This window comes from Trematomus bernacchii, unplaced genomic scaffold, assembly GCF_902827165.1.
Source record: "Trematomus bernacchii unplaced genomic scaffold, fTreBer1.1, whole genome shotgun sequence".
Classification (NCBI taxonomy): domain Eukaryota; kingdom Metazoa; phylum Chordata; class Actinopteri; order Perciformes; family Nototheniidae; genus Trematomus; species Trematomus bernacchii.
In genome coordinates, this window is record NW_022987685.1 from 826,251 (window position 1) to 842,969 (window position 16,719).

General features: G+C 40.1%; 1 protein-coding gene and 1 non-coding gene across 2 annotated transcripts; one reads left to right on the forward strand and one right to left on the reverse strand.

Annotated features, from left to right (window-relative positions):
* The first annotated feature begins 4,838 nt into the window (after positions 1–4,838).
* Positions 4,839–12,057, forward strand: tmem88b (transmembrane protein 88 b). The gene is made up of 3 exons (XM_034136658.1): positions 4,839–5,429; positions 7,444–7,836; positions 11,136–12,057. Exons 2-3 carry the CDS (start codon positions 7,450–7,452, stop codon positions 11,418–11,420), a joined length of 672 nt encoding a protein of 223 aa, XP_033992549.1. The 5' UTR covers positions 4,839–5,429; positions 7,444–7,449; the 3' UTR covers positions 11,421–12,057.
* A 4,322-nt stretch (positions 12,058–16,379) lies between these two features.
* LOC117487983 lies at positions 16,380–16,543 on the reverse strand. Its single transcript, XR_004556480.1, has one exon. It is a non-coding gene; the product is annotated as a U1 spliceosomal RNA (small nuclear RNA).
* Positions 16,544–16,719: the final 176 nt, after the last annotated feature.

Here is a 16,719-nt window from a genome sequence, read left to right on the forward strand (position 1 = left end):
GTATCTCTCCATGAGACAGCGGGGGTGCAGCAGCCTGTCGCTGAAGGAGCTGCACAGTGAGTACAGGGTGTCCTGGAGGGGGTGGGACACATTGTCCAGCAGGGAGGACAGCTTGGCTGCCATTCTCCTGTCTCCCACCACCTCCACAGTGTCCAGAGGACTCCCCAGGACAGCTGGCCTTCCTTACCAGTGTGTTCAGCAGCCGAGATGCTGCTGCCCCAGCAGTCATAAAATATTATTCACATTTGACCTGTCCTTCTCATGAATAAGTTAGTCAGTGTTCCTCCTTTGGCATAAGCAGAAACAAAACAAACTAAAGAATAGGAAAGGAATCAAATATATATACTTGAGTGAATTGTAGGAGTGTATGTTAAAAATAGCTGTGATTGACCACATTATGTCCTACAGAAAAGCTGATAGTCAAGGAAAGATGGGATGATGGCATTAGAGAGCAAAACACAAGGCACTGAGGATCTAGTCTACAGCTAAAGCACCGTACTGTGGCCTTTAGACGTGCTGTCCAAATCACACACAGAAAGGATAATAAAGCTTTTTGTAACTTATAGGCTACAAAGTTGGACTCACCATGACTGCAGCGCCATTCTGCCCTTGTAGATTTCAGCCTTCTGATCAGTTATGGCAGAAGAGCAGGCAGTCTTATCCCCTCCAAATCTGTATTGGGAAAGAGGGCTGACCTGGGCTGGCACAACATTGTATTTCATCTTGAAAATATCAGAAAGAAAACAGTGTTATGTCAAAAATATATATATTTTAAACAGAGGTAATAGACTTTTCTTTGGTACAGTTAAAAGAAACAAATATAGAATATCAAAATTATTACTATTAAAAAGGTTTAAATTATACTATTTAAACAAAAGGAGAAATGATACCCAGGCCGAGTTACAGATCATTGGAAGGTCACTGTATCCTCAGGCACAGCCATGGGGGCAGCAGAAGGACAGGACGGACTCAAGGAAATCCTGCTTCAATCCACGCTGGAAGACCACCTCTGTGCGTCTCTCCGTCTACCTGCTGCACAGTGCTGCAGTCAAGTTTCCCTCCACAAAAAAGCGGTCTTATGCAGCATATATTCATGTTGAACAATACTTTGAGGTTTGTTCATGCTGCTCTTGCTGAGCATGATGAGAAAGAGACTATCTAATCTGTAATGACAAATTCCCCAAAGAGGACTTCATGCATCTCCTGACAGCAGAGACATAGAAGCAACACCAAGACTGCTATGCCAACAGGGAAATAATACATTAAAAAAACATCCAACGAATCACAAGTCCATATACTAATGTCAATGGGTTCCTTACCTTTTACATTCAACCATCATGCTGATATCAAAATACTAAAATGTTAGACCTATTCGTAGGGGCATGAGGATGCATACATCCGTTTATAGTTTCTACACAAGCACACAGAAAGAAGAAAGAAACGTAGCGCATTGGGACCAAAGTACTGGAAGTAAACAAACGTTGCAAGCTCAAAGCAGAGGGGAGAGGCCATACAAAGAATCCGGATCAGACAACACTCATTATTTAGCTCATGCTCTGATCTTTTATCATTTAACTGATTACTGCATTTCTTGATATCTTTGTATCTTACTTCATCCTCCTTTCGAAATTCTGTATTCAAGAGAATCCAAGATGTTATCTGAATGCATTTCCCAATAGCGCATGTTTATTTCCTCATACATCGTACAAAGTGCAGACTGACGTCTCTTGCTTTGCCTCACAACATCTCATTTTTGATATCCTGTAATGGCAGTAAAGACCAAGCTTTGGCGACTGCTATAATGAATGACCTACCATCCTCAAAAAGTACCCATAGTGTAAATTGTAAAAATACTCACAGACAACAAACACACCAATCAGTATGGACACTTTCCATCACTTCAAGTAGTGGACGGCCTTCTATCCCATCTGAGCCATAGCTGCCCATCGTCCATTTCAGCAGGATCAAAACTAAATCTTTATACTATATTTTATATAGCCTAAAATTAACTAATGTACCTTAACAACCAAGAGGTTCTACTGAAAATGCATGGATTTGGTCATTTCAAAGTGTTGACAAGTCCTAACTTCAGGATGTTTTCAAAGCAGAAAGGTGACGTAGCGCTCAGCAGGGCTGCACAATTAATCACAAATCCATCTTTATCGCGATATCAACAGAGACATAGCGAAGACTGCTGGAACTGCGATAAATGATAGCCTACTCCCTATGCCATGCATTCACGCTCTGCAGGTTCATATAATTGACCAATCATAATTGAAGTTGCATACTAACAGGGGAGAGAGGACATCAGAAGGCCATATATATATTTCAGAAGGCCAGAACATTTGTAAAGGGGAGAATTGAGAAGTTTTTTTATAAAATATAAACAATATAACAAAAACATTAACTATGATGTTGGACTGGAATTAATGTTTTAATTTGTTTTAAGTTTCTGCATAGTCTAGTCTAGGGTTATGTTTGCTATGCTTTGCTTGTTATGTTTGAATCCAAAGCAGAAATACATTAACAATGTTTTTTAAATATGTGTTTAAATATTGCAAGTGGTATCGTCATTGCAATATTCAGCAGTGTTATCACATATTGCAAGTTTTCCTGATATCCAGCAGCCCTAGCGCTCAGAGACAATGTCCGTTAAGAGGAGGACACCGATTTGAAACGCCATTTCCTTTTCTTAAAATGTCATTAGGCCTAACACCTTCATCTCAGGTGCAAACATATAATAACGATTTCCACCCAAATAATTAATTGAATTATTTGAAATATGCAACTGCAGGCCTTATATGTACTTTTTTATGCACCTTAGTATTTGTCAATTTTATATTTGCTGGGAAACAACAAGACTGTTGCTTAAAGGCAACTCTCACTTTTAATCCTGGGTGGGGACAAATGCATAAGGAGCAATGTGAAAGTAAGATGAAGGCTAGGCAACATATTACAGTTTTTTAACATGCTCAAAATACCTGGATATCATGCAAATACAACAGTCTCACATCACCAAATAGTCAAAAGTGGCCTAGAGGAAAAACAGATGCCCAAATCTTTATCTTTACTCAATGCAGGGATGCAAACTCATCAGGTATGAAAAAGGTGACAAGGATCCGAGCCCCCCGACCCCACGGAATATCGGCTTTAAAATGAGGAATAACAGATGATTTTAGAAGTCAGAACAACTAAAGCAGTTAATAATAACAGAAACGCCAAAGAGTCACATCTAATAGAAATATATAAAAGCATTTATTTGAATTGTGTAGCAGTCAGTTTATAATGTTGGCAGCACTGTTGAGCATTTAGAAAATGTATTGTCATGCCTCTGTGCAAGGCTTAGTCTTTCTATCTTTATAGCCAGTGGTGTAAAGTAACTAAGTTCATAAACTCAAGTACTATACTTGGGTACAATTTTGAGATACTTGTACTTTACTTAAGTATTTCAATGTTTTGCTACTTTGTTCTTCTTCTCCTCTACAGTTCGGAGGTAAATGGTGTACTTCTACTCCACTACATGTAATAGCTTTAGTTACTTTATAGATGTGGATGAATGATGTGAAATATAATCAAGTGTTAAATCAGACTTTAGTTCCACCTGGAGTACATTCACAAGCTACCCTGCAGTATACAAAGTCATTCAAACTAGCTGCTAGTGATGTTACGATCCGATTCTTTTGAACGGCTCTTTGGTACGAACAAAGGGAACCGAGTCGTACTTGGTGAGAGCCATTCTTTTTATCGTTGGTTCACTGCCTTCCATAAATCCACTCTCCTTTACGGGAACTGCACAATGACTACTTTAACTACATTTTGATGATAATACTTTTGTACTTTTAATTGAGGAACATTTTGATTGCAGGATTTTTCCTACACTCTGGTACTCAAGTACAATATCTGAGTACTTCTACTGTTACTCAAGTACAAGACCTGAGTACTTCTACTTTTACTAAAGTACCAGATCTGAGTACTTCTACTTTTACCCTAGTATAAGATCTGAGTACTTCTACTTTTACTCTAGTACAAGATCTATACTTATACCACCTCTGTTTATAGCCTATGAAAAAAACTATTAGAAAACGAAGGCTAAAGCTAACGTTAGCAGATAGTGACAATGTATGCTAGTTAGCTAGCTCAACGATTGCGACAGAAAAACTTTTCAGTTCACATCACGCTCTGCCGCTCCGACAGGGAGCTCTGCTCTGAACACCTGAACGGCCCGTTCTAACAGCTGTTCACCAGCGGTCCAGTCTGTGCCACAGTGACTCCGGACAGTTACTGTTAGCGAACGCACCCGTAGGTAATGTAGCTGCTGAAGTTAGACCCTCATCGCGGAGCAGCAGAGCCGACAGACAGGAAGACTCGAGCTTCATTATAATATATAAATAAATAACACCATGCGCGTCATGATGGCACATAACAGCTTGCGGCCGCAGATTATTCCGGGTCCCAGACCCCCCCCCCATACCCCAAAAAATGTATTTATGATCTATATGAATCACACAAACTACCTATTTTGGATTCAAAAGGGCGAATTTCGCCGAAAGGTGACAAGTTTGCATCCCTGTCAATGAGTAAAGATATAAACATCAAGTTTTCACTTTGGACTAATTTACAACTAAATATAACAAAATGATTAGCTGAATGTGTTCAGAAGCACAATGGTACCTCGTCTGTCTCTCCTGCCCTTCCCCCTAGTTTTCTGCTCTTCTGAACCTCAACTTATCAGCCTACTCTGACCCCCGACACGCAACACCCAGCCCCCACTGCAACAGACACAGGCTAAAGGGGGGTGTAATATGTCCTGGATATGTGAGGTGGAATGTATGTGCCGAGAGGAGTTGTCGGAGAAAGGCAGGGGTCTGATAAGCCTGTTGGAAAGAAAGTAGGATGGATGCAGGGAGTGCAAGAGGAGGGAGGGAATGAGAGACAGCACTGGGGACTCAATCAGATGGGCTGGTACAAAGGGGAGGGCAAACAGAAAGAAGTTTGACATACTTAAGACAAAGACCACAGCAACTGTTAGTGAAGTTGTTGCCACTGATGGAGGAGCATTTCTGTGCTACGACTTCATCCCAACAGCATAGGAATTTGATGTTGAATGTGTAAAAGAAAACATCCCTCTAGACCTAATCAGCTCCACTGACAATTCTGGATAAAGAAGAGAAGAAGCAGCAGGAGACCAGAGCTGCAGGAAGACAACATACCACCACTAAATAGATAAGGAGGGAAACTCCAAAATCACTACAAGCTCTTTCAACTTCATGCAAGGAAAGGAGGTGGAAAGTAACCAAGTTCCCAGAGAACAAGTTCAGAGGCTCCGTTAAACTACTGAGCGGACAGAAGAGGACTTAAAAACAAGTGAGAAAATCAGCAACAATCTGGAGGACGAACAGCAAGAGGTCTACCGGGCCCCACATCACAATGTGAGTACAAGTGCAGCTGCATCACTCAAGACACGTTCAAATCACATCAGTGAGAACTCTTCACACAACACATTACAGGAAAAAGGAGCCTAAATGTCTTATTTACTACTGATAAACATGACAAAACATGTCTGAGAGACACAGAATTCATTATTGCAGCTGCTTTGTTCCAGACAATAGAATAATAGAATGATAGAACAATGGAAAATCTCCCTGCAGCATCCAAGAATAATGTCATTGCAAGTCCTAGCTGAGCATAAGCATTGCATGATGGGAAGCAGACTTTTGATTCAAACAAGAGGATGTATTTGGAGACTACATGCTACCATTATAATCACTTTATTGCACAATATTTCCTGATTAAATTTTTTTTTATATAGTTCAAAAAATTCAAACTAAAGAGTGGGTGGAGAGACTAAATATATTTTTTGTAAAAATAAACAATGAGTCACCTCACACAAGTGCATGTGCGCATACACATACACACTTTCCTGCCAGTCTTTCCTACATGACCTTCCACCTTGATAAAAACACAAGGACAACAATGGGAAACAGACGTGGAAAAATAAAAATAACTCAAGCACCCAGGACAGATTTGTAAATATGGTCTTCCCCTGATTGTCAGTTTGTGCGGAATAGAAGCACAACCTGAGATGTTATCGTTAAGTGCATGGTTATCCAATAAATATCTCAACATAGGTAAGTGTTTCTGCTCAGAGAAGTTATGTGCATTCTGTACAATATCCTAGCTGAACTATTGAACAATTTGAGACAGTGTACAATCTTTTTCAACGACGAATATGAAATGACCCGCCACATGTAGTCCTCTGTTGTTCCTTTCACTTCAGCAATGGAGTTTCAGATCAGATCATCCTAGTGGGATGCTTATAAGAAAGTATTCCAGCATAGTGCTTTACTTGTCACAATACTATGTCTTGTACTATGGTAATTACATGATGAGAGATTTACCACCATGGCAATTTAGTAATATAATTGATGCACTCCTTTACAGTAAAATACCCCTTAAATTAACAAACAGTAAAGATTCCCTATGTGAAAGCACTGTGTTTGCTAAAATGATTAATCCAACAATTTCACTTTGTCATCCCTACTGGGATTTTTCCATCACTGTAGTTTTTTTGGCAGATGGCCTGGTTACTCAAGTTGTACCCTGTCTGTCTCATGACCTTTGAGAAGTAAGGATATCCTGTACCAGACACAGCTGCATACCACATCAAACCTGTCATGGAACTGAATGGATGCAAACTAAAGCAGCTTGAAGCAAAGCAGACCCTGCATGGAGGACCTGGCTTGTTTTTATTGACGCCAAGAGAAAATGTTGAATTATGAACAAAAAGGCAAGTGTTGTGCCATAATTAAATCATCACATTCTTTTCTTAACCCTATAGCAAGATTAATTATATTGGCCGATACCAATATACGACAGAAAATAATCTGACAATATATAGTCGTACTCATAGGTTTGTTTTCCCTTAAAAAAGAAATGTTTGTACTTAATGTAACATTAAGTACAAACATAATGTAACATGATATGGTTCCAATTAAATGCCAACATTGGTTGCATCTGAGCGTCTGTCTCTAATACCCACAGGGAAGAAAACAAGTAAAAATGCAAACACACGTTTGTACACAAACAGACTTTGATGCCAATTAGCCTTCATCTCTCTACCACACAAACTACATATAGCAATTAAGGCCCTTTTCCTTTTGGACAATCAGCACTCTGATTATCATCACCTCAAAGATGGCGTCAACAAGGCTTACTTCCTGACGGATCAAACATCTAACCTCTCTCTGAACCCAGAGAACCTTTGAGGACTGGAATTTGATTAGTTACACAAGTATTTCATAACTAGGTCTCTTCCATTGTGTTTGTCTCTAAACAGGCTAATCAGGGCTGACCAACAGTTAGAAAACATCTGCATGTGCTTATTCTAATAAAAGTTATATTTCAATCACATGCTTTTAATTGGTTTATTTTCCGTGCCTACAGTTCAGTATGAGTATGAGTGGTACTCTAGAAAAGGGGGCCCATCACCAGGCCTTGGACCTGTCCGAGGAACTGCCACCTCATCACCACCATCACCACCAACATCTTCACCACTCTAACTCCCTGGCCTCCACCACCGCTGTGGGTGGAGGCAGAGAAACACCTTTACGTGTAGTCGTACCTCCTCCTTATTCTGCAGCTGAGATCAGTGGTGGGGGCAGTGAAGCGCCTCTGGAGCTGCGGGGGTCCCTGGACTGCTGGGCCTGCTCGGTGCTGGTGACGGCTCAGAACCTGATTATTGCCACCATCAACGCCTGCCTCGCTGGCCTGGTGTTCGGGACCATTTTGACTCCGGCCATTGTCATGGTGGTGTTTGGCTTCCTCTGTCACTCTACAGTAAGAAAGAGGGAAATGGGGAATAGGGTGGATGAGTGAGTGCATGTTAAGGATTGAGATTTTAATATAAGTGTTGATGCTCTTTTTCTACAAATCCCTGGTTTACAATTGTCGAGCAAACAGTCACACTGTAGATGGCTACATATAATTAACCTGTTGACGTTAAGCTTAATATGTTCCTTAAAAATATTGCAAATCACCAATTTGTTTGTCAGTGAAAGTAATGTACCACAACATCCAAAATAAATGTTGACCAATGCAATGCTCTTTGGTGTAAGATAAACACACGTGTTTGCATGTCAGTGAAGATAAATGTTTACACATAGATTGGCTAAATCTAAACATAGTTGAGAGGATCAGAGAGATGGCTTCATCCCTCTTTTCATGAAACATCTGAAACAGCTAATCTCATATCTTTGATCCAAACGTTTGGAATAGTTGTGCCGGAGGCTTAGGGTGGAGTTTGGCTTCATCGGTGATGAGAAGGTTTCATAATCAGATCATTCTGAGGTTCTTTCAGATGTTTAGGAGATAGAAGAACTGAAAGAGTGAGGGGTCAAGAGTTTAGGGAGCCAGACATCAAAACCTCAAACTTTAAAGACTGTTTGTTAGCTAGTTGGAGATTAAAAGATGCTTGGAAATTGACAAAATGTTACAGGCTGAACATATAAAAGAAGAGATGTTACTTTAAAAAAAACATAGTATTACATTATTAAGTAAGCATTCACCTGGGCTACCCTAATGTCATCACGGTTCAGAGACTTTTAATGCATACCGATGGCCTTTCTGTAGGCCAACGACAGAGACCAGGATTCTGTTCTCCCATTCTCTCACAATTAGGCCTCATGTGACAGCAGCTTAGTGAGGGATTATCCAGAACCTAGGAGGATAGAGAGAGGGGGAACATTTCAAAAGGAAAAAGGGGTGAGAAGAAATGTAGAAAAAGCCAGCATTAGCATTTAGGGTTCTTTCCGACAACCTTTCAAGATATTTGAGAGAATTCCGTTTGCAATAGTCATCCAGAAACATACACAACACAAGATTGAACTAAATAAGCACACTTTAAGGGTTTTCTGGATAAAACTTGCCTTACATCTGGAGCCACACAGGAGACGTCAAAGTAATAACATGGGCATACGGTTGTAACAGATAAGTCTTATCCGTTACAACCGTCAAAGCTTACACTCCTTTAACGTTTTTAAACCATTTCTCTCTGTCTCTTATTTCTCCCATAGCTCCCTCCCTGCTTAATGTTTCACTCTCCTTCTCAGGCTGGGATATGTAACTCGGCATCATCTCTCAACAACTAACAAGATCCAGGCTTTTCGCTACTGTGTGATATTCCAGTAAACTATTATATAATTACTAAACTAATGCTAAAACTATAAAACCAAAGGCTAAACTTTTAGCCTTACTTGAACTCGTCAGCATGCCATTTAGGTATCATAAATCCTCAGATTTGCAAACCTTTTTAACCTCAGCACTTTCCTCATGCACACGAATGTTCAATTCATCATTCATGGGGCGATAAGGATGATACAGGCCTGCTGTCTCTCCATTCCTCTCCCACACTTGTCTCCTGACCTTTTGACCTCCTTTCCCACTTCACCAGTGTTCATGTTAGAAATAAGAAGACATGCTTTGATACACAATTCCGGCCCACAATATTTACTCCCTGAAAGTAAGATTTGTTGAAATTAAGTGGCCTACTGATTCAGTGCACATGAGAGATTTCAGACTACCAACTGGTGTCTGTCCATACTGCGCACATACCACACAGAACACGTCATCGGTCGTCCTAATCTGTTCTTCACTGCACTTCACAAAACTATTCCAATCAGTGATATTCTTCATGTGCAAAGATAACTAAAAATACATAATTTAACTAAAGTATTGCCTCAACTGTATCCAATTTAAAACATCTGTTTGACATAGCAAATTTGAATTTAGAACACTAATACCCATAAACTGTCTGCATCTTGCTTTAGTGTTTCATCGACTAGTCCCTATAAGTTGCAGGCCCAGCTGCTCTACAGCTGCCCCTGACCTTTGACTTCAATCTGAAAGGTTTTCTCTAAGCATTATTAAAAACAGGATTATAAAACTTTCAGATCATGAGAAATAGGCTTAAGACTGGAAAGAAGCCAGTTCAGTGCCCAGAACAGCATAACACAGTTTGATTGGGAAAGCCTTTAACCCCTATTGCTCCATTGGAGCTGCTCAGTTCCTAAAAGATCAGGCTGCCGTTTCATTGAGCTTCAGTAGTGAATTTGTGCAAATGTGTAAAAGTCACATTCATTGTCATGAAAGCACTGGAAAGCACGGTTAGCTACAAAAAAGTGATAACCAGCAATAAGTGGTGACTATTGTTTACCATTTTCAAACCAACAAAAAACGTTAGTGATTGTTGGTGGAAAGACCCACCTACAGTTTTGATAATTTTTTGAATTTGAATTAAGTTTGTCTTACGATGATCAACAAGGTTAAATTGTTCTCTGAATGCAGTCGGATGTTTTAAAGGGGACCTATCATGCAAAATGCACTTTTTGATGTCTTTTATACATAAATGTGTCCCCGGTGTGTCAGGGAACTCACGCAGCGTCAGAAAATAAAACCCTCTCTCTTTTCCTCCGTACCCAAATCTCTAAAAACGGGGGTACAACGGAGCTGATCCAGATTTGCGGCCGATATGACGTAATATCGGCGGCGGACCCACGGCACTCTCAGAAACGTTGCTATCAGAAACAATGCCCGACTGTTTTGGATGTAATATGGTCGGTGCATGTTTACATTAGCATCGCTAACACTCAGAGCTAGCCTGTACTGCACAGAGCATGTGTGTGAAGAAGCAGGAAATAAAAAGGAACTCACCATGTGGTATAACCGGCAAAAGAGAAAGCCTTTGAGCTCCATACTGTTTCAGAAATAATACTTGATAATCCATGATATGGCGTTTCATCACGGCAGTATCTGCCGGTAGAATCTCCCGCATAAGCTCCGCCCCTCTTTTTTTATCAATTTTTGATAAAATCAGCACTTTTGAAACAGGAAGTGAAATAGAGGGATATGAGGCATGGCTAGAATGGGTGATCCGTTTGGTATTTTGAGCAAAACACTTCATAGACATGTTTTTTATATATTTTTATATATCTGAGACCTATGCTATTGCCTAAAAATAGCATGATAGGTGACCTTTAAAGTGTCATAACAAGTTGCACACTGATACATCGACAAACTTACTTTTTCAACATCCTGGCAACATATCATTCAGTCTGCTGTCTGTCTTCTCTTCTCCCCAGGTCCGCCCCCATGGGAAGAGCCCTTACTGCTCAGACCTGCTGACTGACGGCGGCTGCGTGGCTCTGCTGGTGGTGGGCTTCCTCTTGGTCGCCCCTCTGCTGGTACTTGCGCTGGCTGCATACTGCCGCCTAGCCCGACACCTCCAGCTGGGCCTGTGCTTTATCCCGTACAGCCGGGCGGTGTACAAGAACCTGCCGGCCACCCAGCACCGCGGCCTGGGCACTGGCTGCTGTGGAGGCCGAGATGGAGCTGATGGCAGTGGGAAGGGAAAGGTCTGGGTGTGAGATGAAGATGAGAGTAAGGGGGAGAGGGGGAATAGGAAGACCATTACATGAAGATTATTAAGGGAACAAGAGAACAGGATGAGCGGTTGTATGGGATGAATAAATAAATACAATGGATGTACAGCAGAATGTATACCAGAGAAGGGAGGTTGATAATGGCCATTACTGTAGAAAACAGCTGGAAGACCAGTTACCTTGTTCTAAACACTGAATAATGACTTACAATACATGCTTTAATGTCAGATAAACATTATCAATTGTTTGGTTGTTGTTTTTTTCCCCTGGGCACATTGGTTTTTACAGGAGTTTTTGACAATCGTGTTACATCATGGTGCCTTTTAAGAATTGAGCAGAGGATGAAACCAGTCATTAGCGCAAATAAATAACAGCAAGAGTGACTATCAAGAATACAAATGATAAAAGAAACGAATTCTAAAGTTGTCATTATAAAAACAAAGCATTTAAGCAGACGTGCATAAAACATTTACTTCCCTGAATGTATCATAGCTAAACTGAAAATAGCTCACGTCAAAAGAATTGTATTTTGTCACTAAACATAATTGCATCTTATCACATTTATGTTATTATAAAAAATAATATTGTCCGTTATTCTCTTACGAAGTTTTCTGTGAAGTTGCTGCAGTTTCTCATGTAAATTCCTTTTTATAAATAAAGATTTTAGATTCAGCTGGAGTCGTGTCTGTCCTTTAATATTAATGCGTTGGATAAGTTGCATCTACTACTGGGAAATGTAAAGATAATGGACATTACTATAAGAATACTTCACTTGAGAAATCAGGTCTATATATATATATATGCCTTAAGTTAATAGATATTGGTGGTTCAACTCTGTCCCTATCAGACAGTGATTTTGTGAATTTGAGACATAAAGTCTCTAGTCTGGTGGTTTGGGATACTTTAAAAGTGAATTTGAAAAGAAATACCAATAAAAAAACTAAGATATTTGAAACAATTTAATTAAAGAAATAGACCAGCAATATGCTCACACAAAAGACTCAAATGTATACAAACTGCAAACTGAATTTGATCTACTTTCAACACATCCAATTGAACGCCACCAGTGTTTCCCACAGATCTGGGTCGCGTAATATACTTTGGCGGACGTTAATATACCTGTGCGGCCCGCCCAAGTAGTCTATGTGTGGGAAACCCTGGCCACCTTCTAAAGAGCAAAATATTGTTTTAGTTTCATGTGTAGAAATCTGGTACACTGCTGATTAATCAGTTGAGAAAATACAAGGATAAGCAGCTCATCACTTAAATTGCAAAGGATGGATGTATCACCTCAGAACTTTCATTCTAGGCTCTACTCTTCTGAATTTCCCCAATGATAACAATTTGATAGATTTCTTAAACTACTTAAACACCCCCAAACTCTCTATTGAAAATAAAGTATGACTAGAGGGACCTATTTCACAAGCTGAAATATATGTAGCTATCTCCTCCCTACAGTCTGGAACATCTCCAGGACCCGATGGGTTCCCTGCAGAGTTCTTCAAACCATTCACTTAAATGATTTCTCCTTTCTCCTCAACTCAGTTTACTTCTTTCAAAAAAGGTAAACTTCCCTCATCATTTTATGAAGCAATCATCACTCCTATTGCAAAAAAGGCCCAATATATTGTTCCTCCTATATGCCAAAATGATGGCTAAAGTTCTGGCTCGAAGGTTAAAGAAAATCTTGACAAAAATTGTCTCAGAAGACCAAACTGGTTTGAACCAAAACCACCAAGTGAACCAGCATCTGGCGCAGTGGTCCCCCCCTATCTACATCCTTGGTAGGCCGTATTAATTATATAAAAGATGACTATTCGTCCTTTTCCAAATGATACCATGATCCCGTCCATCCTCAATCACAAGGAGCCTTTGTCAAACTTCGCTGAGATGTTTCTTAAACTACATCCAAAATTGCAGTTAAGCTCGTTAAGGCTAGAGTGCGTGATGTCACAGCTAGAGTGGGGGACAGCTTGAAATTCGCCTTCATATTTCTTTTTAAACCTGCCATAATTCCCAAACCCTACACTCCTGAGACATAATTTTTCATGAAAATCTTAGGAAAACCTACAAATTAAGCAAAATAATTAAACAAAATGCCTCTTCAGGGAATGAAGTGACAAAAACTTTCAACATGTCTCCATTAAGGCCCATTGTAAATGCAGCCTGATCTTTCCTCACAGCAGCAGCTGCACACCTTAAGTTAACCCTCTGGAGTCTAAGGGTATTTTCTCGATTTTTAGATGTTTCCTTAAATCACCTTTTAAATGTACTTGTTATACATGGCACCCCATGTGTTTCATATCAAAATGTTAAGGACAATCTCTGGTCTTGCTATAAATGCAAATGACTCGCCTTAGAGCACTGTGTGATGAGATAAGTAGCTCTAAAGCTTAACATTTGACATCCGATTTTCGGAAAATCTTCAAAACTCTTGTGAAAACACAAATTTACTAATTTCATCCAATTTTTTCTGTGTTTTAGATTTGGTTACCAATGTCTTAGGATCACAAAAGTAGTGAAATATTTGAATTACACTGTATATAAATGTGTATTTTATGTCTAAAATGAAACAAATTAAATTCGAATTTTGAGTAAAATAGGTGTTTATCACTACTTTCACCACAGCAGGGACTGAGATACATTAGGACTGAATAATGACTTCATATTACATACCAAGGTTCATGTGATGTGTACAAATACAAATTGAGCATTCAAACTTTTTTTTTTCGACCAACAATTTATTATAAATATGTTTTTTTCAACCAACTATTTATATAAATATAAGAAACTGGAAAATCTCACTATTTACAATATTGATCATCAGAACTTTCAACCAACTATTCATAATAAATGTCAAGACAGTGTCAAGGTCTTTGTCTGTCTTCCAAAACAGTGGGTCTGGCTGCTGTGTATAGGTGGGGGTGATGGTGCATGGGCTGCTGTGTAGGTGGGGGGTACAAGTGCTATACCAGACCTCCACGAGACCTCCTTGCTGGCTGGGTTGATGGTGATGGCTGTGGTGGAGCCTTTGTGCTGAGGTGTATCTTGACCTGGTGGCAGCCACAGATGGAGGTGGAGGCAGCTGTAGTGATGCTGGTCCTCTGGTCCTTTGTGGTGATGGCTCTGGTGAAGGCCCTTGAGCCACGGTAGATCTTGACCTGGGGGCAGGCACAGATGGATGTTCTGGCTGCTGGATAAACGCCGCCTGTGGGCCACTAGGCCCAGGCAGCTGTGAAACAACTCTGTAAAACAAATTAAAATGTAGGACAATAATTACTACTAATTTCATTGAAATAAAGTTCAAGTAAAATGTTGCTCAAGCACAAATAACAATGCACACATAAAAAGAAAGTTTGGGAGGTTGGACAGGACACACACACACACACACACACACACACACACACACACACACACACACACACACACACACACACACACACACACACACACACACACACACACACACACACACACACACCTCCAACTGACATGCTCAGAACGCCACCAAACATCACATGATGGTTAACACTGTGGCCCTGAACAGCTCTACATCAAATCTGATGTTACATAAGGTGGTGTTACTATGGCAACGCATCCCTCGCCATAAAACACAATGTTGCTGTAACTCCAATGGACACGGTCCGATTGTCCCCCAATCTTCACCTGTATATCACCTCTCCATGCCTCAACAGCTCTACGCCAAATCTAAGATCTCACCATAGGCTGTTTCCATGGAAACGCATCCCTTGCCAAAAAACACGATGTTGTCGTGATACCTATGCAAATGGTCAAAACAGCACCAGACTTCAGATAATGGTTAATGGTCCGGCCCTCAACAGCTCTATGTCAATTATGGGGTGTCATCATATGCCGTTTCCATGGAAACACATCCCTCGCTATAAAACACGATGTTGTCGTAACTCATATGAAAATGGTCAAAACACCACCAGACTTCAGACAGTTAATGGTCCAGCCCTCAACATGTCTATGTGCCATTAGTGAGTTTTCCTCAAAAGCTGTTGCCATGGATGCGTATCCCTCGCTGTAAAACACGATATTGCTATAACTCCTATGAAAATAGTCAAAAAGTGCTCAAACTTCACGTGTGCTAACAGTCCAGCCGTGAAGACATCTGCGTGACAGTTTTGAAATTTCTTCAAATGCCGTTGCCATGGAAACACAATGCTCGCTATGAAACACGGTTTTCTCATAACTTCAGTGAAAATGCTCCAAACAGCCAAAAACTTCACAGGTTTGGTAACGATGCAGCCATCAACCCATCTAAGCGTATTATGGGGTGTCATCAAATACCGTTGCCATGGCGACAGATCATTCGCCATCAAGTTAGTTCAAAAGTTTACAGTTCAAATATTCTGCTGCTTTTTCTAAGTCATTTTACTTTCTTTTATTCTCTTATCACATATTCAAGCCCCCAGTGTTCATGTATCATTTCAATCTAAATTCTTCACTTTCTTCTTACACATTACATTTCAGCATAGTCAGCATAAAGCATTCCCACTAGCAATTTCTTCAGGAATTGCATTCACTAGTTATTATTATCATCACTTTTATTATTATTAACATTACTATTTGTATAAAATTGTTGCTTCCTTTTCCATTATTCTAGCTATTGTCGTAGACTTCCAGCTACTGTCTTTTTACTGCAGAAATGTCACATACCCTTGTTCATGTTACTCAGGTATGCTCTTGGGGCTGGGGAAGGGATAAATGTGTGATGTTTGATTGTGGTCTCAAAATGATAATAAAAATATTTCTGTGGCAAAAAAGATTTAATGTCAAATGAATTATAATAAAGTTAAAAACATGTAAAAAAAAACTGTAAGTTAGGAAGTAATTTAAGATCTGTCTGTAAAAAAGAAGGCACACTCTGGTGGAATAGAGGGAGAACTCAATGTATGATATTTTCATTTAACATGTTATCAGGGGAGAGCGCGAACGCAGTCCCCCACTACCACAAATTATGCAGTCGAGATTCCCACATTTGGGGAATTCGCACGGGTCAGCTCAACCGGAGTGCAATGGCCAAGCCTCGCCCTGGGTGAACCACCTTCTTGATCATGGTATCTCCCCTGCCAGGTAAGTATGAGTTGTACACACTCCTCTGAGGGGGCTCATTCACAGACACACACCATTCACTCAGGGAGCATGCACTACAGAAATGACCAAAATCAAGAGATTATATGTGGGTGGTAATATATAGAAATGTATACAGAACATACACTTTTGTACTAAGGCTAACAAAGACTATTTTCTCTGTAAA

What these genes read in the sequence shown, in the direction of transcription:
- tmem88b (XM_034136658.1), top strand. Translation starts at nt 7,450, where the DNA reads ATGAGTATGAGTGGTACTCTAGAAAAGGGGGCCCATCACCAGGCCTTG. An exon ending in GCTTCCTCTGTCACTCTACA is followed by an intron (nt 7,837 to 11,135) that starts GTAAGAAAGAGG and finishes TCTTCTCCCCAG; the next exon opens with GTCCGCCCCCATGGGAAGAG.